The sequence below is a fragment of the Chelonia mydas genome, chromosome 2 (assembly GCF_015237465.2).
Source record: "Chelonia mydas isolate rCheMyd1 chromosome 2, rCheMyd1.pri.v2, whole genome shotgun sequence".
Classification (NCBI taxonomy): Eukaryota; Metazoa; Chordata; order Testudines; family Cheloniidae; genus Chelonia; species Chelonia mydas.
This window is the reverse complement of record NC_057850.1, coordinates 113,683,698-113,707,035: the sequence shown is the minus strand read 5'-3', so window position 1 is coordinate 113,707,035 and position 23,338 is coordinate 113,683,698. Positions and strand designations below refer to the sequence as shown.

At 41.8% G+C, this 23,338-nt stretch overlaps 1 protein-coding gene across 1 annotated transcript in view; it reads left to right on the top strand.

Moving 5' to 3' along the window:
• Positions 1 to 23,008, top strand: part of LOC102947766 (mevalonyl-coenzyme A hydratase sidH) — a 32,955-nt gene extending 9,947 nt beyond the window's left edge. Inside the window, exons 3-6 of the mRNA XM_027826681.3 lie at positions 4,248 to 4,345; positions 7,035 to 7,179; positions 12,972 to 13,121; positions 22,443 to 23,008. Of these exons, the coding sequence (XP_027682482.2) occupies positions 4,248 to 4,345; positions 7,035 to 7,179; positions 12,972 to 13,121; positions 22,443 to 22,663 (614 nt within the window). The 3' untranslated portion in view covers positions 22,664 to 23,008. The remainder of the gene's footprint in view (positions 1 to 4,247; positions 4,346 to 7,034; positions 7,180 to 12,971; positions 13,122 to 22,442) is intronic.
• Positions 23,009 to 23,338: the final 330 nt, after the last annotated feature.

Genomic DNA, 23,338 nt, shown 5'->3' with positions numbered 1-23,338 from the left:
CCATCTTCCTGGAAGCACACTGTGCCCCAGCACACAGGGGAGAAGTAGGAGGTTTGCTAGTTGATCCCTGGCTACACGAATCTACTGGGCCTTCTTAAGGGAGTTTGTGCTGCAGAAGTTATTGTAGCTTTGAGATCGCAGTCGTGTCCGAGAAGTAGTTTAGTTGCTGCCCACATCTGTGAGAGAATCTTCTTCTCCCTCCTGCCCTTTGCCCCAATAGAACTCAGACCAGGAGAGTTAGTGCAGGGTAGAGATTTTTTTTTCCCTAAAAGTCCATTTCTGGAATAGTGAACACCACCAGTGTCCCCATCTCTTTCCCCCAAGGAACTTTGATCTGTTATAGGTAAAAGCTGATGGTGTATTGTGAAGTTACTTGATGTTTTCTCTTGTTTGTTTGAAAACTGAGATGCAAACAGGACTACACTAGTAAACTGTAAAGACTACTGTATTAATATAGCCCTGAGTGCAATAACTTGTGTCATACTGCACTGCAGAAAGCTGTCCTCATGTCTCATTCACAAATGATTTAGTCTTGGGAGACCTTTTCTCATGTTTGTCAGAGAGCACAGGGTTTCTTTCAGCATTAATAGCATAGTTGTTCTTGTTCCTCATTCCCATTAACAGGTTAATTTTCAAAACAGAATTACTTTGCACTTATTTATATTCATTATTCATCTCCCCAATATTAAGTGTGTTATGACAATTGTCATGGAGATGTTTAACTTACACAGCGTCACATAAACTATTTTATTGGATAAAGTGTTAGAGAGCTAATGACACTCATTTGGTTTATGTTAAGAGTATTTAATACCCACTATTACATGCTATTGCACTGACTAATGATTTGGAACATAAAACAGAAATAGGTTTTGCAGCATCCCTTGGAGGAATCTTACAGAAACTTTAGAGGTTGTGGCTAGAACATATGTTTTAACCTAGCTTTAGCATAAGTGGGTAAGGTCCACACTGGCTGGCCAAACTGGCTTATAGTCCAGTTCAGCCACAACCATTTTTAAAACCTGCTTAACCACAGCTGTTAAACACTGTTATCTGGCTTTTGTAGATAGGGCTTTAATTCATACTCAGGTCATGCTTTTACAACAATGATTTGGGAGATTTCCTTAACCAGAGCATGGATTGTTTGATTCAAACCTGTATGAAACTTTTCTCCCAAGAGTTCATTTTCTGACATGGATTTCTTTTAGATTTCTAGACTTGGTATTTCCTTCATCTCAGTCACACAGCTAACTTGAATGAAGAGAGAGTTTAATTTTGTGTCAGTGTGTTGTGTAACTCCTAGGTGAATTTAGCACTTATGAAAATGTTATTCTCAGTTATCTTCTAACCATAGCTCGGTCTGAATTTTGGATAGCAATATGTGTTTATACAGTAGTTGTTGGCTTTCCACATTCAGTGACTCCTCCTTTCTTGTATCTCACAGTAACAGCTTTCATGAGAGCTTCTCCATATTCATTTATTAGTCAGGTATCTAACCCTTCCTTGGGAACTAACTTTCATCCTGAGTTACTATACTTTCCTCCTTTCAGGCTTCTGCGTTAACTGCTGTCATGCAGCCTTTCTTGTAAGGGAAACGCTACCTTAATCTAAAATAATTAGATTATTGCATGTTCAAGAGATCGTCACACTGTTTCCTGTTTTTTTTCCCCCTCTCTTCCTTCCAGATTCTTTACCAAGCAGGTTTTGGAGTTCCAACAAAATCATCTCAAAATTAAAGGAAAAATTCTGCCCAGCCTTATCTGAGTGCACAGTATGGGTGAGGCCACAAATATCCTCTCCCCACTCCTCCACTACCCTTGCAAGGTCCAACCTGAATCGCACTCCCTGTGCTTAGGGGAGTGATAAGATTGCTCCATCCTTACTCGCAGTGTACATGGTGCCCCAGAGGGCACAGGGACTAGGCAGGGTCATGACTGTATCCCTGCACACTGACTAGGGGAACTCCCTATAGCAGCGTATATGCTATCTCTGTATACACAGGAAGAATGTTTTCTCTGAGGCAGAATGCCTCTTGGGTGTTCTCTCTGGGGCAGTGTGGCTCTGCAATGCCTTCCCAATGCAGGGCTGTGCCGATAAGGCACAATTAAGCCCTTTATCTGCTTTCTTTCCCTGGCATCATTTGTCCACTGGTGAAGTCATTCTTCATAAAATAAAGAGAGACTTCCACCTCACCCTAAACCTGTTCTTTTTTCATCAATCGGATCAGCTATTTGTAGCCTACATTCCCAAATTGTTGTGTGCTGCTCATATGAGATGTCATCTCTCTGACTATTGTTGTTATTTATTATTTGAATTATCATAGCCCCCTTTGAATCAGGAGACCTGCTACCTAGACTCTCCCTTTCTGCTTTCTGTAAGCATTGCTGCCTGGCATGGACACTTTCTTCCACAGAGCAATTCAAAACAGATAACGGATCTGATAACAGATGAGATCTGTGGAGGTGATCCCATTAAAGAGAAAATAGGCTGATTTATCAGTAAATGAAGTTCTCTGACAAGTTTATCTCTCCACATGCTCATAGTCTCCCTCCTCCTCCTTGTTGCTTCAGATCTTAAATTCAGATCTCAGTACACAACCTGAGGGCCAGATCCTCAACTGCTGAATATTGGTGTAGCTCCATCGACATTAATGGAGGACCGGATGAGGATATGGTCCTGAGTTGGTGATATTAGCCCAACACTTAAAAAAAGAACTATTTGCTTGGGATGGATGTTGAAATGCACACTAAAGCTTTCTAAGTCTATGTTTCATGGATCCCACATCCCATGTATTGATAACATGAGCTTAATAATGTGCCCCTATAGAGGAAATAAACCATTTGGAGAACCAACTTACATTACTATTAGGAAGTCTTTCCCCCTCATTAGTGATGTGACTCAACAGTACCTGGTTAAGCTGTAGTCTAGTCAATAGAAACAATGAAGTTAAAAATATGTTGAGAGCCCAGAGGGAAGCATTCAGGCCATAGGATGGTAAAATTAAGGTTGCCTGGACAATTTTTTACCCTGCCTTCTTTTGTGTGTTAGATATGTTAGATTTAATGTTTTAAAATATGACACCCACTAGCTTTCAAACAAATAGTTCAATGTACTTTTAAAAAGACAATCTTATGGACACATTTGGCATGTTGTAGCCTTTCAGGCAGTGGGTACTGTTGGGCCTTACATTGTTTTGCAAATTTCTTAGAATATCATACAGCCTTTTTCTTCTGCCGTCTTAGATATGTTTTAAACCCACTTCAAGGCCCTTTTGTGCTGCCAGAGTGATGAAAAGGGATCGGAGTATAAATGAGAATCAGATCCTTTGTCTTCATTGACTTACCTTTATACAACTGAAAAAGACAGGTGTAATGGAAGTGCTACTTCCTGCTGAAATATCATTTAAAATTGATGAGTCAGATCTTCAGCTGGTGTAAATTGGTACAACTACACTGATTTCAATTAAGCTATACCAATTTATGTCAGCTGAAGATCTGGCCCTGTGTCTGTAATAATAACAATTATTATTTTTTTGTATCACCCTAGGATATAGGAGCCCTAGTCATGGACAAGAACTCTGCTAAGTCTTACACTTGACAATAATATTAACTTCAAAATGAATCAGAGAAATTTAAAGGTAGAATAAATAAACAACCTAGATCCAGAAAGCTGTTTAGGATCCTAACTTCCATTGAAATCAATGGAAGTTAAGGGGCTAAATACCTTTGTGGATCTGGGCCTAAGTCTCTCACATAAAACTGGATGGATCTACTATACATTATACGCCACTTTGGTCTGGCCTAATGTGCCCTGAAACCAGCTTCACTGGGTAAGGAGCTGAAAATGACCCCTTAACAATGGAAATTTTCATGCACCTTTGACAGTAGGTGTGGCTACACTTTCATTATCAATAATCCCATTTGAAAGTCACTTTGTAGCAAAATGCTGCTGTCACTAAATGGATGGACAGAAATATTGAAATGATGTTTGTCTGAGATATACGTATACATTTTCTGATCCAGATCTGTTCCTTAGATGTGTGTATAAATTGTCTGATGCAGACTCTCAACAAGGCTTTCAGGGTTAAATAAGCTTCTGAATAAAAGAAAATGGTCCCTTGAGCCATCCCAAAAGCAGCTCTTTGGACAAACCTCAAGGAAAAAATGTGAATATTTGGAGCTCCACTGACCCCACACTGGTGCTTTCCTGGATTCATCGCTGCGGAGTCTAATTTTTGCGGTGTTTTGTAGGAGGTAATTTCTGCGCTGGTTATGATTTGAAAGAGCTGGCCCACAACCCAACCTCAATCAAATTGGAACAAGATGTCACCAAATGTCCTGGTCCCATGGTATGTACTTGGAAACAGAACTGTGCAGCGTGGAGAGGTTTTGGGCAATTCAGTGAAACTAAAGTCAATTTTTGTGGCTTGAAATTGCTGCAGGACCAGATCATTGTGTTTCAATTATTTTGCTATATGTGTGAGAGGCAGCTGTTTTGTTTTTGACAGACAAGAAAACTTTAAAATCCTGATTTTTGGAAACAAGTGACAAATTTCTGTTAACTTGCAGACACAAAAAGGGGAAAATATACTTGTCCTCTTTGAAGTTAACTAAAAACAAATGGGATTGTTTCCCCAAAGGAAAAGTAGGAGTTTAGTTATGATGCATCACCTCCTAGACATCTTGGAAATTATATATACTGTACCCTCTGTTTATATAAATATGAATTACATGATTGTGGCACAGGGTCATTTGTAGTTCAAATGAAAATGTAATAGGCAGAGGCTGCTGAGGGATAGACAGGATCCAAAGATCTATTAACTATTTTCCAACATGGTATATCATATTTTTTCTTTAAGTTGAGTGGTAAAGAAAACTTTGGCCCAGTGTCATATGTAGGTATCTTAGTCACATCTGGAAAGCAGGATTTTCACCAGTGTTCATATGACTCCAGTCATTCTCCATTTGCATGGTATCTCTACCATGAAGACTTTGGTGCAGGAGTTCACTGTTTTGCCCAGAAACAGACTGATTATGAAGTTAGAAGAATCTTTCTGCCTCCTAAAAATGAGTATCTTTATATTTGTACTTGCTGTGGCTGGCGATGTAGGAGAGGTACATATGAAAGCACAAGAACTTCAGGTTCACTGGGGAAGCTTTCTAAAGACAGACCACTTGTAAGGTGGAGGTGTTAGGTAAGTGCTTTTTTTCAGTATGTTAGATAGCTGTGCTCAATGCTTTGAACATCACTTTACATGGGCACTGAGAGATTTATATGTTTCCATATACAGCACGTTCGCCAGAAGTACATTAATGGTGACATGTTGATAAAATCAGTAGTCTCAGAAAACAAAATGTTGAATTAGATACTTGGGTATCAGAATTCATTCACCATACATTAAAAGAAAAGGAGTACTTGTGGCACCTTAGAGACTAACCTTAGAGACTGTATTTTGCGAATACAGACTAACACAGCTGCTACTCTGAAACCTGTCATCACCATACATTGTCAGTTTTGTTTTTATCTTAGATAGAGTGAGGGTCAATAAAGTCACTAGGCTTCTCCAGTTGAGATGAAAACAAGGTGTCAGTCTCACTGGATAGAGTAGTGCATATTCCTGTCTGAAGTTTGCTGCTGCTTCTCATATCTGTAAATTTATTTAGCATTTTGACAGATGAGGGTGTATAACTCAAATAGAATGAAATCTTTTCTTCCTGAAAATTATTCTAGAGTGTTTTTGAGAATCTTGTCTGAGACTCAACATATACAAGCAAAATAATCCTGCTGTTTGAATTGTTGTGCTCATGAAAGAGTGGTAATTTGAGTGGGCGAACAGCTTATTTAACTGTCCCTCAATTTCTCCATCTTTATAATATAAATAACAAAACTTTTTAGCCCTTCTAAAGGAGTTCGAGGTCCTCTGATGAAAGATGTGGTTTAAGTGCAACATGTTTTTAATAGACAGCCACAAGGCTATAGGTCACAGTATACAGTCCTGTGTCTTTCACTTGCTGAGCCCAGTAGTCTCTCAGAGGCATGCCTTTGTATTAACGCTAACAGCCGTGGGTTGCATTTGGTCTGTTAGCATACTGACTACTTCTCTAAATTACTGATGCTTGATCCTTAATACAGTCCTAATATGCATAATTATGGCATTCAAATGTTATATGATTGCAGTGTATATCATGAAATTTGTACACATTGGAAACAAATCAAGGATGAAATGCCTTCTTTAAGAAGTGAATTTCCTTCCTTGCATGTGTACAGTGTCTCCCTGATATCAAAACTTGCTCAGCTGACAAGTAAAATGTCTTTCATATGGTCAGCCCTAAAAACTCAACATGGGCTCTGAAAGTGTAGCCGGGTTCTTTCTACCTTGAACATCATAACCAGTAATAAAGGCTCTGTTAGCCAAATTGTGCCCTTGGCTGCACCTGTATAACCTTTTTGCCTTTAGATTATGCCTCAGTGGTCCGTGCTCAAATTTAAAGTAAAGTTTGGAAGACCATGGAGTCGTACAGATGTATCTGAGGTCATCATTTGGTTTGTATCTTTACATAATCTATACAGGGCAACTTCTGTGATGGAAGCTTAGAATTTCACTACTGTGAACATCTGCTTTAACACCAGTTTAACCCACTGGCACTGGATAAATGTCTTATTAATTTTTCCTACTGCTGTCCTGATTAAACAGCAATCATTGTCATTTAGTCTCATTAGGCTAATTAGGTACCCAGGGATATCAAAGCAATCCCGAATAAACCAAGTAGACTGTATTAATAAAAATGTAAATTGATCACAACAAAACCAAGATAATAAATGGAAGTTAGTATATGTGGGTGCATTAGCTGATGTGCTGGTTGCAACCATCCTAGATATGGTCCAATCCTGTAAATGCTTATTACAAGGCATAGTCCCGCTGAAGTCAATAAACCTCCATCCTATATTAAGCACTACACCCAACAGTGTTTGCAGGATTGGGTCTTTGGTATGTATATTGTGGTATGAATGTATTAATATATCTTTTATTTTGATAGGGTCCTTCCCGAATGAAGTTTTCCAAACCAGTGATTGCAGCAGTAAGTGGATATGCAGTGGCCGGGGGTCTTGAGCTCTCTCTTTTGGCTGACCTGCGTGTTGTGGAGCAGAATGCCATTTTTGGAGTGTTCTGCAGATGCTTTGGTATGTTTTCATACAAAATATCTACAGAGATAGCAGAGACCAGATTTAAAAAAAAAAAAGTCTTTAGAATTGCTCTCCCAGTTCTTGCAAGTGCGAAACCTATCTCTGTATATGTGAATTGGGTACATAGACCCACAATTTTCTAGTTTGTATGCATACAGTTTGCAGGCACATGGTTACAGATTGATTTGAGAATTGGGCCCTGATCTCTCGGGGTCTTTCTCTTTGCTTCTTTGTCTGCTTTCTTTATAGCCAAATGTTACAGGAAAGTTTGGAAATTAGAAAACTGCTAGCTAACTAAGGGCTCATCTACACTGGGAATTTCTATCGCCATAGCTACACTGCTTAGGGGTGTGACAAATCCACATCCTTGAGTGATGTAGTTATGCAGACCTAACCCCCCGGTGTACACAGTACTAGACAGACAGAAGAAGTCTTCCGTTGACCTAGCTACTGTCTCTTGGGGAGGTGGATTACCTACACTGACGGGAGAATCCCTCCCATTGGTGAAGGTAGTGTCTACACCAGGGTTGGGCAAACTTTTTGGCTCGAGGGCCACATCTGGGTATGGAAATTGTATGGCAGGCCATGAATGCTCACGAAATTGGGGTTGGGGTGCAGGAGGGGGTGAGATCTCTGGGCGGGGGTGCAGGCTCTGGGGTGGGGCCAGAAATGAGAAGTTGAGGGGGCTCTGGGCTGGGGCAGAGGGGTGGGGGGTGAGGGCCCCAACTGGAGGTGTGGGCTCTGGGCTGGGGCTGGGTGCAGGAGGGTGCTCCATGCTGGGATTGAGGGGTTCAGAGGGCGGGAGGGGAATTGGGGCTGGTGCAGGGGGTTGGGGCATGGGGGGGTGAGGGCTCTGGCAGGGGGTTGGGGCATGGGGGGGTGAGGGCTCTGGCTGGGGGTGCTAGCTCTTGGGTGGGGCTGGGGATGAGAGGTTTGGGGTACAGGAGGGTGCGCTGGGCTGGGATTGAGGGGTTTGGAGGGTGGAGGGGAATCAGGGCTGGGGCAGGGGTTTGGGCATGGAGGGGTTCAGGCTCCAGGCAGCGCTTGCCTCAAGCAACTCCTGGAAGCAGCAGCAGAATGTCCCCCTCTCTGGTTCCTTTGCGGAGGCGTGGCCAGGCAGCTCTGTGCGCTGCTCTGTCCACAGGCGTTGCCCCTGCAGCTCCCATTGGACGCAGTTCCCTGCCAATGGAGGTGTGGGGGCGGCACTTGGAGCCGGGCAGCATGCGGCGCCCTCTGGCTGCCCCTACGCATAGGAGCTGCAGGGGGAACATGCCTCTGCTTCCGGGAGCCACAGCATACGCAAGCGGAGTGGCCCCTGACTGAGAAGGGATATGATAGAGGTCTATAAAATCATGACTAGTGTGGAGAAAGTGAGTAAGTGTTATTTACTTCGTCTCATAACACAAGAACTAGGGATCACCAAATGAAATCAATAGGCAGCACGTTTAAAACAAACAAAAAGGAAGTACTCCTCTACCTCAATATAACGCGGTCCTCCGGAGCCAAAAAATCATACCGCATTATAGGTGAAACCGCGTTATATCGAACTTGCTTTGGCCTTGAGCATTTCAGTTATTAATAGTCACTTCCTGTCCTGACTGACCCCTCACAACCCCCGACTCATCCAGCTTCCCCACCCTGCTCCCTGTCTCCTGACTGCCCCGACCCCATCCACACCCCTGCCCCCTGACAGGCCCCCTGGGACTCCCACGCCCTACCCAATGCCCGTTTCCCATCCCCTAACCACCCCGCCCCCAGAACCTCCAAACCATCCAACCCCCCCTGCTCTCTGACCACCCCCCAAGACCCTCTGCCCTTTATCCAACCCCTCAGCCCCAGCCCAGCACCTTAACACGCCGCTCAGAGCAGCGTGTCGGAGCCAGACACACTGACGCGCTGATCCGCTGGAGCACACAGCGCCCCCCTCCCCCCCCTCGAGCGCTGCTTTACTGCGTTATATCCGAATTCGTGTCATTTCAGGTCACGTTATATCGGGGTAAAGGTGTATTTCTTCACACAATGCACAGTCAACCTGTGGAACACTTCATCAGAGGATGTTGTGAAGGCCAAGACTATAACAGTGTTCAAAAAAGAACTAGATAAATTCATGGAGGATAGGTCCATCAATGGCTATTAGCCAAGATGGGTAGGGATGGTGTCCTTAGCCTCTGTTTGCCAGAAGCTGGGAATGGGCAACAGGAGATGGATCACTTGATGATTACCTGTTCTGTTCATTCCCTCTGGGGCACCTGGCATTGGCCACTGTCAGAAGACAGGATACTGGGCTAGATGGACCTCTGGTCTGACCCAGTATGGCTGTTGTTGTGTTCATTTATGTAAATAATCATTATGAATGGTTATTATTTTAAATTTTAATAAAGCCATAAATATCTACTGTAGTTCCTGCTGATAAAACAGTTGTTAAATTTAAGATGTTATTGTTTTCCTCCTAATAAAGCAAGTTTTTTTTTCAATGTATTTAGAGTGTGGAATAAAGGTATGAAGTAGAGCTATGAAATATTTTTCTAGTTAGTCTGAAGGCTAATGATAGCTCCTCCATAGCTAAAATGAAAGCTCGCTTCTCATTATAAGCTCTATATAACAAACAAACAAATCAATTGCCCTGAAATTTCACATATCACATCAGTCTTGGGAAGAGGTTTTCCTGGGAAATTTAATAAATTTATCAAATCTTTTTTCCAAATTTTGTTTTGTTGGCCTCGTTGAGGAGAAGCACTTTTTTCTAGGCCTGGGAGGCAGGGAAGATGCCTAAAAAGGGTTTACGAAGTTAAAAAGTCAAATGACGTGCACACTGTGCAGCTGCAAACAATTACATGTGCTTTACTTTACTACCTAGAGCAGTTCTGTTGATTTCAGTGAGACTACTCCATAGTAATAAAGTTAAGCAAAAGTAAGACCTTGTCTACACTACAGGGAACTTTGGTATAACTTACGTTGCTCGGGGGTGTGGATTATTCATACCCCTAAGCGATGTAAGTTACACTGACCTAAGCGCTCGTGTAGACAGCACTATGTTGATGGGAGAGCTTCTCCCACTGACATAGCTACTGCCTCTCCTGGAGGCAGGAGTTATTAGGCTGCTGGGAGAGCTCTTGCCCATCGGCTTAGAGAATCTCAGCCACAATGCGGCTCAATCGCGGTAAGTGGTATACTGTAGATGTAGCCTAATTGTTTGCAGGATTAGTGCCTTACTCGAGTGGTGTGCTAGTGAGTGCTGAAGGATCCTGTGGCAGCAGGGAACTGACTGGATCCCTGCTTGTTCATTTCCAGGCTTTTTGATGTTGGGGTAGTTGAGTTTCCGTGGCCATTCAGATCCTTGGCCTCTCTGCAAAGACTGCAAAACATGGTAGCTGTTTTTGTGATGTGGAGACCTTTTTGCCAGGAACTGGAGTGAGGCTGCCAACGATGATGGTAACTTTCAGCCTCTACCAATCTATATCTAGAGTTGTACAGATGACTTATGAGATCCCTCTAATAGCCTATTTACAAGAAGGTCCCTGCCATCTCAAGAATTTAATGGGAAACTTTATAAGTCTTTTAACTATATTTTGAGATGCTCAGGCTTTGTCTACTCTGCACACCACTTGCAGCAGCATGTAGGGTATGTATAGCTACATGCTGCAGTGAAAAGCAAGCCGCATCCATGCTGCGGAGTGTAGATACACATGAAAGGCTCAGCCAGGGGAAGGCAGTGAGGAAAAGCTCTGGGGAAAGACTCCAGCAGCAAGGCACTGCACTGCTAAAGATAGCAGAGTAGATGAGGGAAGCACTGCTTGGGCATGTAGAGAGTCTTGAATGTAGGGTACATACCTGCAGGGTTCAGGCACGTCTTTACTCACCTTAGCAGTGCCTCACTGTCTATGCTGCTATTTATACCCCTACTAGGGGGATATGTAGTGTAGGTACTCTACAGGTAGCTGAAAGGGTGTGCCGTGTAGACGTATCTCCAAAGTAATAACTTCTTATTACAATCAAGAAGGGGGAGTATGGCAAAGTATTTGCTATGGAAAGTTCCTCTGACTTGTGGGGGTATGGCAGGGAGAGGGAATACTAAACTTCAGCCCTTAACAGCTGCAATGACTCTACTGGTCTCACTTACTTGAATTCTGGTTGACTCATGCACAACTTGTGCTAAAATTCTTGCAGATAGTGGATGTGCTGCAACTGGATTTTCATAGCTCTGATAGTTTGACTGAAGTAGCTGTAGATTTCACTGTTGACATTCTAGTATATTCCACAGACAGGCCTATTTTGTAAAGCAAGTTGTTGAACAAGGGGCATGCAAACTATCGTTTGTAATAGCATGGTTTACCCTAATAGTTTGGCCCTTGCTGAGAGAGAAAAAGCAGTGCTAAGAATGTCTAGGGAATGCAACACGCTTGCACCATGCTTCTTTGAGCATCTGCTGCAGTATTATGCTTATTGTAGTTTGGCCCATTTTTAAATACTTGAACACAGTGCTTCATGTGGTGCTTTTCTTTTTTTTTTTTGAGTGAGTGGGTGGTGCGTCTTTGCAGAGAAGACGCCACTCTTAAAATCGGCTTTTTGTGCTGCTGCTGCTGTCATATAATCTATCCTTTCATCCTGACCACTTATCCACATGGTGGCTGTAAAGATCTGGGAACAAATTTCCCTTTTAGTTCATTTCAGATCATGACTGATTTTCATTAAACCAGTTTAGAGCATCTCCATGAAGAAATATTGCGGTGATGTCTGAGCTAAATGTGAATATTTTTAAAAACCTTTCATAGAAATAAATTCATATGGCAACATCCTGTTATATCTTAAACCTGTTAGGGGAGAGCACCCGGTTATGGAGGAAGAATAGACTTATGGGTAGGGCACCAGTATGGGATTTGGAGAACCTGCGTTCAATTCTTAACTCTGCCACAGACTTCCTGTGTGACCTTGGACAAGCTACTGTGGCAAATTGCCGGCACTACTATGATGGGTCTCACGCTTTCTCTTCTTGGGGAATTGTTCCTGACAACATCAGCACATTTCTGATAAACATGTAAACAACATTAAGTCACTTCTTTAAGTGCAGGTCTGCTCTGAAAAGTGACTTGTAAAAGTAAATCTGCTCCCTGTGCTTAGTCACATTTGTTCTGTGACAAATATTACTCTTGACTTCTGAGATCCCTGCAGAGTCAACACAGCTAAAAGAGAGTGAGCTGGATTTTTGTACTCCTTGTGCATCAAGAGAACTGTTTACTAAATTATGGTCCAATCAGGACTTAAATTAGAGGCCCATCCAGTAACAACTGTGCAACCTCACGAAAGGCACCGGGTTTACACAGGTGCCACCGAGGGCATCATTTGGTCTATAAAAGCATATTTATTAGTGATGAAGCTAGAGTAGGAAGGAGCCTAGCTTGATTCTCAGAGACTAGGCAGTTTGCAGAGCTGACATATAGGAAAAAAAAACAAAACCTTTTTACTTGTAAAGTGAGCACATTTGATACAGAAATCGTCAAGGAAAAAACATGGAAGCCAGGAGTGCTGTTTTTAGAGTCACTTTTCAGGGTAGATCAAATTGCACTTACCGTTTTAGATAACTGTCTTTCAGTTGTGAAATTAAAGGGAGAATCCTTCAAATCTTTACTAATGAAATAGTCTTCTGTGTTACATTAGTTACATTAATTAAATGCAAAGAAGCAGCCTAGAATACTCACTTGAGTAAAGTCATGCAGGATTAGGCCAAAAAATTGTTTTTAAAATATAAACATTTGGGTTTTCTTTTAATCCTATGTTTTTTGTCTTCACAGGTGTTCCACTGATTGATGGTGGCACTGTACGGCTACCTCGACTGATTGGTCTCTCACGAGCCTTAGATCTCATTCTAACTGGTCGTCCTGTTGGTGCACAAGAAGCATATGAGTTTGGGCTAGCCAATCGAATAGTCCCCAATGGCCAAGGTTAGTGCTTAATGAACAATGTAGGAAATGGTTCTAAATGTGAATCTTTTGATAGTGTTATTATCTGTACGTTTGTCTTTGTGAAGACTAGTTAACACAAAAATAATCATGATTTTTTGTAATAAACAGAATTGGTTACAGGGGCGTGCACAAGAGTGGGCAAGCAGGGGCATGGCCCCCCACCCCAAATTCTCCATGTGTCCCTGCAGCTGGGGAGGGAGGAAGCAGTGGGCAGCTGGCTGCCGGCTGAGCTCCTCCTCCCCTAACCCCTACAGCTGCTGCTGCTTCTTCCTTGCTGCTGGAGTCCCAGGTGTTGCCTCTGCCTCCATCCCCTGAACCACTTCACTAGGTGGTCTGCAAACCAGGCTGCAGTGCTGGGACTCCAGCAACAGGGAAGGAGAAGGAGGAGGAGGAGCTCAGCCAGCGGTCCTGCTGCTTCCTCCCTCCCAAGGCTGCAGGGACACAGAGTGCTGTTGCCTCTGTGCTACTGGGCGTCCCTGCCAGAGGCGTCCTGAGAAGTGTGTGTGTGAGAGACATGACCCTTTCACTTGTATGTGTTTAAAGTACCCCTCCAAAAGCAGTCAAATTTACAGTCCTGCACACGCCCCTGATTGGTTTTGATTAAAAGTAAAAGGTCCCTATGTCATGGACCATGTTTTAATATATATTTGCACAGTGCCTAGAACAATGGGGCCCTACTCTGCTCCCTAAACAGGGGTCTTGTGGTGCTATCGTGATACAATTTATAATCTAAAATATACATCTGGCACAGGATTGACACACTGCAGAGAGGACATCCAACATCTGTCACATTTGCTTTTACTGCTACACTGCTATTAAGTTATTATTCATGTTTAAAGTAGATCTTAAAGCAGGCTGCTAACAATAATACATCATCCAATTATCCATTCCCTTTATTGTAAATGTTTTGTAACATCACATAGCTGAAACTAGAACGTTAGCTGATGGGCTGCCATCATGTTTTAGTAATTTATTTTGTTTTAAATGGAGGGAAACAAAACTTTCCAAATGTTGCTGTATGGTTTAAAAAAATGAAATGGGTTTCCTTATATTTTGGGCAAGGGAAATGAATAGAAGTTTTTCTAATGGAAGTCAGACGTAGCACTTGCTTTTACACTTAAAAAAAGCATATGTTCCAGTTTCTCTGCTTGTGAATCAGCCTTGTCCTGCCATTGTACAGTTCCTTGAAGATTTTTTTATTTCCTTTCTAGCTAATTAGGTGCCTACTCCATCTCTCCAAAGCCTAGAGACAAAGATATTGTGAAGAACTAAAATTACTTGAGGCAAGAATCTAGTTTAGAAAGAGATTTCCTTTACAAGTTAAATGTTATGTTTCCACTCAAAAGAAAGGTGCTGCTGTGCAGTCATAAAAAGCTGGCCAAAAACCCTGGGAACCTTTGCAGTCAACTGTGGTGTTTTTGATCCATGCCAACATGAATCACAGCTCTGGCCCAAGAGAAGCAATGCTTTCCGACTCCGTCAAGCTAGAATCCAAAGAACTCAAACAGCAGCTCACTCAGGGCCCAAATCTGCAAGCACTTATTCACATGAGTAGTCTTTCCTTGGGCAGCTGATCCCACTTATTTAAATAGGAGTAGCTGTGTGAGTGATCAAGGGTTTTCAGGATCTTGCCTTTATTCCCTCCACCCTTTAATTCATTATCCTCAAATATTTCTCATATTGTAGTATCATTTTATACTTGTCCCACCAGTAAAGATGAGCTTAGTTGCATTGAGTAAATATTATGTAATGTTCAGATGTTTACTGTCTAAGGATTTGATCCTGCAAATGCTTACTACTAAGTATAATGCTTATGGAAATCAGCCAGGCCACTCATGGAAATAAGCACTATACCTAATAGTAAGTATATGCTGGATCAGGCTTTAAGGGCTCACCAGATTTTGAGTTCACTCAGCATCTTGCAGGACTAATAGACAAAATACATATATACAAAAAAGGGTGGTGGGAGGAGGCGTGCAACCCAAGACTTCCTCTTCCAGTTCTAGCGTTCCCTTTTGTTAATCCTTGTAGGTTTTATTTTTTTAGCCTTTACTTATTTGCCTTTGTTTTTTAACTCATGCCAATTTGCATTTTTGTTTACTCGTTTCTAACAGTTTACTGGATTTTTGTATGTTTGTCTGACTTTTTGTTTTATATTATAACACTTGGTTAGTTTCTTTGTTAGGGCCGTACCCTGGTGTCTGGCCAAAGAACGCTTAGTGCAGTTCAGGAAAGTGTGTGTGCAAGTGGCTTTAAGCAACCTTGCAGTTGCTTGATCTTGGGGCAGCTTTTTGCCAGTGGGAGTGCCAGGCACAAGCTAGAGCAGCCCAAAGACCACTCTAATTTGTATCTTATGCTATTAGGCATTAGCCCACAGGGGCCATTACATCAGCCAGGAATTGTTGGGATGCAAGGACAGTCCAGCTACACCCACTTTCACCATACATCCACAAGGAGAGAGTGGCGTAGGTGCTACTATGGTAGTTCCCCAACCCTTAGGGATCCCTTGAGCTGGGAGTAGCCTCATATGATCCAGTAAACTTGCTTTAATGCAGTTTTGCACTGGGGGAGTTGAACTGAAGTATTCCCATACCCTGGAGGAACTGGGCCTTTGTTTTTAAGCTAGTCCTATTTTCTGTTTGTTTGTTTGTTTTAAATGTATAACTCTTTCCTATTTTCATATTTAACACTTTCAGAATGCCTACCATTTCCAACCCTGGAAAGCGCTGTCCTCTCTCCTTTTGATATTGAGAGCTAGTGAGACCATAGCAACTTAGCTGCCTGGCTCCTCCCATACTGCTTACGTGGAAAGGTCTGTGGAGGCCAGGACTAGACCCTTTCAGAGTCATGTAGCAAGTTCGTGGACTTGTCTACACTGCAGGCTTAGCTTGAGGTATCTACACTGGAGTTAACGCCTCTCGCGTCGTGTTAGCCTAGTGGAGAAGGAGCATTCACACTGCAAAATGACTCTTGAGCTGGACAGTGCTTATATCAGCAGCACAAATTGACTGCCTAGCCACTGTGCTACTGGCTCGAGTGGCAGCAGAATCTGGGCTTCATCCCGCTGCATTGATGGGCCAGCTAGCTCATGTTTAAAGTACCATTTAACTTGAGCTAGAGACTTTTGGGGCTCAGTGGAGTCTGTCGGGTAACACTCAAGTTATAGCTCTAGCTAACAGTGCAGTGAAAACAAGCCCTGTGTTACAAGTGTGCCTTTTATCGTTCTAAAAACTTTAAGCTCTCCATAACTGACATCTGCTGCTATTTATCAATTTTACTCAATTTAGGAAGTATAACCTGGTTTCTTTTGTTAATTTAAAGAGAGTTGAAAACATGGAAATAGATTTTAAGAGGTTTCCTTCCAATAACAGGGGTGTATCCTGTAATAAAAACAAAACGTTTCTACTGTTAACCTGTGTCCATTATAGGGAACTACCTCCGTAAGGTAAATGTAGAAAACCTTTTCAAGCAGTCTCTAACATTTCCTGTAGAAGGAAAAAGGAAGACACTCTACTGAGTTACCTCATTTTGAATTGGCCTGGAAATTGGTTTAATGCACAGTAGCAGCTGCTTTTCTTCAACTTAAACTGATATGACTGCTGCTTGCCGTAGCCTGTTCTCTTGACTAGTTAGCAAAAAGATTACAACATGTACTTTTAAATCTAAATGGGCTTTGGAAATGGCTTTTTTTTTTTTTTTTAGCTTGTGTGTCTGAGAGTGTTTAATTGACTCAGGGCTAATTTCCTTTTAGCTAGGACAAAAAGGTACAAATGTTCAAGAGTGTGTGTGTGAGAAAGAGAGAGAAAAGTAGGTTATTTTGATCATGGAGTGTGAAAGGAGGGAGAGGAGATCAGTAATAACACAGGAGGTTATTCAAACCTCCCGAAGCGGCCGCTGTTTTTCAAGTCCAAAAAGTGACTAACGTCTCCATAGACTTGCTGTCGCATTGTGTGCATTCTGATATCCTGATTCCTTTTTCAAACACGAGTGTTTTGGTTGGCGCTGGATGATGTAACTTAGAAGTGAATGCGAATGAAACCAAGTTTTATTTACTGAATGTGTTGTTGTAAGCAAAGGAGAATTCTATAAAGTGTGTTTTACCCTGGCAGTTAGCATTAACCTGTTGATTACAGAGCTAGATGTAAAGCAAAGAAAACCTGGTGGTAGGACATTCTAGTGTCATGAAAGACCTTGGGCCTGATCCTCAGCTACAACTGAGATGTGCTTGGCTGAGCTGAAGAAGAGGTACACAAACTGTCTTTACACTCCCTCTATCCTAGAGCAATTCTTCCCTGATCTGCTTCCCTGGAACAGAATAAAGCAGCCTGCTCTAATGTCTGCCTGGGGCCCCAGAAGACTGATATGCTAGCGGAAGGTCACTGGGAAGTTGGCTATGCCCTTGGGCTAAAGGCAGAGAGGGAAAATGTAGGAACCAACCTGTATGGCTTAGTGCTGTTTCAGTCTATCACAATACTACGATAAAATGTCTTTGAATAGGTTTATGGTTTTGTTGCTTGCTGAAGGTGCATTGGCGCGATAGAGCCTATCAGAGTATTTCTAAGGCTACGTCTACACTGGCAACTTCAAAGCGCTGCTGCGGGAGCGCTCCTGCAGCAGCGCTTTGAAGTGTGAGTGTGGTCATGTGTAAGCGCTGGGAGAGAGGTCTCCCAGCGCTCCTGGTAATCCACCTCCATGAGGAGAATAGCTCTGAACGCTGGGAGCATGGCTCCCAGCGCTCGGAGCCTGGCCACACTAGCGCTTTAAAGCGCAGAAACTTACTGTGCTCAGGGGGGTGATTTTTCACACCCCCTGAGCTAGAAAGTTAGAGTGCTATAAAATGTAAGTGTAGACAAGCCCTTAGTAACACTCTGGCACCCCTCTTGCCTCTTCTATATCAAAAAGATTTTCCAGTCTCATCTTGCAATATTTGTTAGCAATTCTAGCAGCCATTTTCGCTCCTTAATTTTTTGCTTATTTATTCTTTTCAGCATTGAAAAGGTTTCCATTTTATATTTCATGTGAATTTTCCTAGTAATACTTAGTCAGTATTTAAAATATACTGTGTTAAATTTCTTCACATACTTAGAAAGTTACTTTATTTCAGTAGCACAACCATTCATTACCCTAACATTGTTAGCTAGTTTTATGTGTACCTACGACTTAGCTTTTTTTGTTGTTTTTTGGAAAGTGGGGGGAGGCCATATTTCTATTGTATTGCAACCTGGTTTGTTAATGTTGGGTCTCACACTTTCATCCATTTAAAAGAAACAGCATTCAGAGACAATAAGGGAGGTCAATTCAGAGTCCTACAAATCAGTGTGTGCTCAAAGTATGCTTGGGGCAATTCTGTCCTACTGTAAATAGCCTAAAATGCCACATGTGTAGTGGTGATGTACATATGATTGATTGCAGAACCAATAATATTCATTACCTGGTTGTATACTTGATCATGCACTTTTGACCAGCTCATGCTCTCTGCCCTCTAGTCCATCTCATGCAGAGATCTGGAATGTCCAGATGTGTCTAAACAACTTCACAGGTGCCAATTTAAAGAATAAATAAACCTGTCATAAACATGTTTCCACCTTTCTCCCAAATATGGAACTTCCCCTTTAAAAATTACCTGCTATTGATCCAGGACAGGCAGTACTCGATCTTGCTCCAGTGACAGGCTTAAGGTTTGATATCTTGAAGCCGTGCATAACTTTACGCCATTGGAAAGGGGAGAATCCAAGCTTCCAATGGGACCCAGCACTTGCTTGTAGGCTTGGGAGCTTGCAAGATATCAGACCTTAACCGTATACCTAAAATGTTAACAGAAAAGCTATTTAGGTGCATTTTAGAGGTTTTTAGGGCCCTTCAGAGACTTGTGCCATCAGACTGGTAACTAAGGCATCTGGCTTCACAATAATGAAAGTAGTGGAGGGTCTGGGGTGTGGACAGTCAAGCCTAATGATTAGTCAGATGCCTGGAAATGGATCCAGGGTCAGAGCTGGGGTCAGAGTCAGGGTCCAAGCTGAGGGTCAGAGCCAAAGACAGAGTCAGGAGTCAAGCCAGGGGTTGAAGTCAGGGTCCGTGTTTGGGTGGATGTAGGAGTAGAGACCTGAAGCAAGGCAGGAAAACAGGAACTGGGAGCAGACAGGGGTCTAGGATGAGGAGGTCAGGCACCAGGAACAGGCTGGGAGTCATGGCTCGGGAGTCAGACAACTAGGCAGGGTCTGTAGTAGCAGGCAGCCAGGGATTCACCTAGTTGCTCGCACAACTTCCCATGATTCTGTCTAGCTTAAGTAGTGCAACCCAGCCAATCGGTGGGGCTTGGTGTCTCGCCCAGTCAGGAGCTTTGTGGGCACAGCCCATTGTGAGCTAAAGTTCCAGAAACCCCTTCTCCAGGGGTATGGGTGAGCTGTCAGGTAGAAACCATGGCCTGAGTTCTGTCTGGTGACCCACAGGCCCAGGTTCAAGGCCCATAATTCCTCACTAGTAGTTCCTGTAAAAATGGTTGTGTGTGTTGTGAACATGGGGGCGGAGAGCAAGGAGATGTGGGTCTGTAAAAAGGGCAGTAAAGATAGTCTTGCATTCTCCCCAGCCCTGGTGTGCTGGATGTCTATCTCTACCAGTTGTCATAGAGGGATCAAATAAAGAGAACGCTAAAATATGTTATAGTTGATTTTCTGTAGTATGTGTAGATGTAGGATAGAAGAGGTGTAGCTATTAGTAATTCATAAGAGAATGTTGATAAATCTCTTACTCATAATGGAATGGCAGAGAGGGGACTATGCTGTTTCTGGACTATGAATAAACTATAAGAGATGTAGCTATTAGCAATCATTTGGAGTGACCTGGATAACTCACAAGGTATTTGAGAAAACACTGTGATCTCAAACTCATGCTGATAAAACCTTTATGCTGCACCACACCATCATTTATCCTCTCTGCATTAAACACAAAACAAAAAAGACAACCCACTGCTGAGATTGCCGTTAGAATCACGGGGCACTCTGAAGCGCTCCTTACTCTCTCAAGTTACAGTAGGCCCCTGAGGATTCCGATCCCAAGTCTCTCAGTCCCAGACACGGAGCAGCTCCTGTGACTGTCTCCGAGCAAAGGGTAAATGTGATCCTTGGAGCAGGACTCTACCCCCAACAAAACTTTCACCCTTCTTCCAGATTCCTTTCAATTAGGTATAGGTGAGCGTCCCTTTCCTATCCCTGTCATAGCCAAGGAGGCAAGCTTATGCCTCCTGGAGACACTGGAGGAGGGGAAAAATATTGGCTGTAGGCTATCCTGACCGCTACTCAACTTCTTACCCAGAAGATATCAACATTTAAAGTGGGAGTTGGGATCTATTAAAAGGAGTGGTGTCCTATCTGGAGGGACTGTGCGCCATGAAACATTCCCCTAAACCTGCTGAAGTTACCTCTTGCTTGACAAACCCAGAATATGCTGCAGTTTGCCAACAATATTTAAGAGCATGCAAAGTCCCCCCCCCCCCCCATCTTTTGTGTTTCTTTACTAGTTTCAGATAGTTTTATAAGCTCCAAAAGTGCAATATCTGGCAGAAATGATAGCTGTTATGGATGGAACATTTGAAACAGAGCTTTTCAGTTACACTATCCATTGTTGCATTTGATGGGGTTTAAAGCTCTACTGACCTTACAGAAGAGCTTTCTGTTGCCTTCTGGCTTCTATTAAAAAATGAAGTTAATCCACAAATAAAAACTTAAACTGGAGTTAAGGCTTTAAATAAGTGTTCATGAAATCAAATACTCAGAACACAAGTTATAGCAAACATTTTAAAGTGAGGAAAATTAGTAATTTAAGCCTGTGCCCCATATCTCTTCCCAGTCTCACCTATAGCCTGGAGGCCTTTTATATCCATCTACCATATCTCCCTGTATATGCTCAATAGGGGCTACAAACCACCTACTAAACAGGGCCCACAGGCAATCTTCTAGTTCACCCTCCTATTATGAGCTATAAACATGATCATTTATTTTCTTCTGTTCAGCAGGCCGGCTGTTGAGATTGGGTAAAAATTCATTGAAGTTACACCCACTTAAGTAGCAGAGAGCTTGGGAGAAATTCAGCCCTCTCCCTCAGCATCTGACATCTTATTCATAGTCCAGAAATAGCATAGTCTCCTCTCTGCTAATCAATTATGAGTAAGAGACCTATCAATGTTCTCTAATTAAACTGGAAACCCTACTGTACCTTCCATATTCATGTAACCCATATATGTCACAGCCTCTACTAGACAGCTATAGACATGTTAAAAGGACACCATTGCCTTAAAAATGTCATGTTGTCTTAAATGTTTCATCCTTACAAGTAACACCTCTAGATTACTTTAACTGAGAGAGGCTAAATCACTTTTCAAATTTGTTTACTAAGGACATTTCACAGCACTATGTAGTGAGTTTCAGGGGTTTTCCCATATATAGTCAGTTACTTAATTTCTCCTGTTGCCTTGCATCTTGCATACACAAACAAGGGAGAGAAAAACATTTTTGAAATAGGAAAATGTTATTGTAAACCCACAAGTATTGGCTGAAGGGGTCGGGGCAAATGTAGTATCAAACTACTTTTAACTCTTTAAATTGACTAGATTCTAGGATAAAGCTGTGGCTTTAAAATATTTGAATTCCTGACTAATAAATTTAAACAGTAATCATTAGGATATAAGTATATTCCTGTTAGGTGGAGATGGTAAACATGAAGATTGGAACAGAGTTGTGATTGTTCGAGGAACCTTACCTATGAATTTCTTCACTTTCAGATGTTTGTTTTTATAAGGATAGTGGTGTAGTAATGTTATTGAATTAGGTATTTATATACAACCATTTCTCTCACAAAGATTTGGATCTGATAAATTTGTATTACATATTTTTAGAAAATATTTCTAGGTAAAGAAAGTAGTGGGTCTGTGTCCCGGGGGTGTGTGTGTATGTGAATAGTAAGATGTTACTATTTTTTAAATGTCTCTACTAGACTACTTGCACTAAAGAAACAGCATTCATCAAATGAGAGGAAAAAATTTGGGCATACATAGCAAATATTGGTTTTAGTCTGCTTCCATCTTTGAACTAAGTTTGCGCTAAACCACTCTTCTCCAGTTCATAAGTAGACCTTGCAAGCCAATATTAAATTTACTGTTCATGTTTTGCCGTTTTAATATCCTGTCTTCAAATGCAGCATGTTATAAACAGCCCATATCACATACCTGTTATTTCTTATATCTGCAAGTTGTGTATGATTTTTTTTAAGTACTATTAAAATATTCTTTTATGTTTCTATTTGTAGCCCTTCAGAGTGCCGTTGAGCTTGCTAACCAAATCTCTGCCTTTCCTCAACAATGCATGCGAGGAGACCGAAGTTCTGCTTATTACAGCGTCTTTGATGCCACCTCATTCACAGAAGCCCTGCAGTTTGAGTTTGATGCCGGTGTGCAAGTGATTTCGAAAGAGTCTCTCCCTGGTGCTAAAAAGTTCAGCTTAGGGGTGGGACGTGGAGGAAAGTTATAAAAGTCAAATATTTTCTGCATGTAGAAAAGGTTTTCTAATAATTAAAATAGTAGAAGTCTACTAAATTTACAAAAATAGTGGAAGTCCTGAAAAAATTATTATATAAATTCAAAATTTATAATTTACTCTAGGGTACATAATCTTGATGTATGGGAAGTTGCATACATAATTGTGTTAGCAAGGGTTATGTACATAAATCCTTGTGAATGGAGTTGAGAGGATACCCTGTGTTAATATATCTTATACCTAAAAATCATTGTCATGATGAAAAATTTCAATTTTTATTGTACCTTTGTTCTGAAATCCTGAAATAAAGCTAATTCTTTTACATTTTTTTTATTTGAATATTTTAGCCATTAGTCTTTATTAAAAGAAAAAGGAATTGCTTCCCATAACCTGTGTATAAAACTACTAAAAATGCATGGCAGTAACATAATTTATATAAACGAAGCTGATTGATTTGCCAAATGAAGACAACCAAAAACCAGCTATTTATTTTTTAGGCTAGGACTAGGTGGCACAGCTTTATTTACTTACAACCTAAACACTACAGCTGCCAGAAGAAATTAACTACTGTAGTTAATTCTTATTTTCAAAACTCCATATCTTGAAACACAGTTCCTCTGGTAGCAGATCTGTTCATGGAACTATTTACAGTATATTAGTGACAAAGAG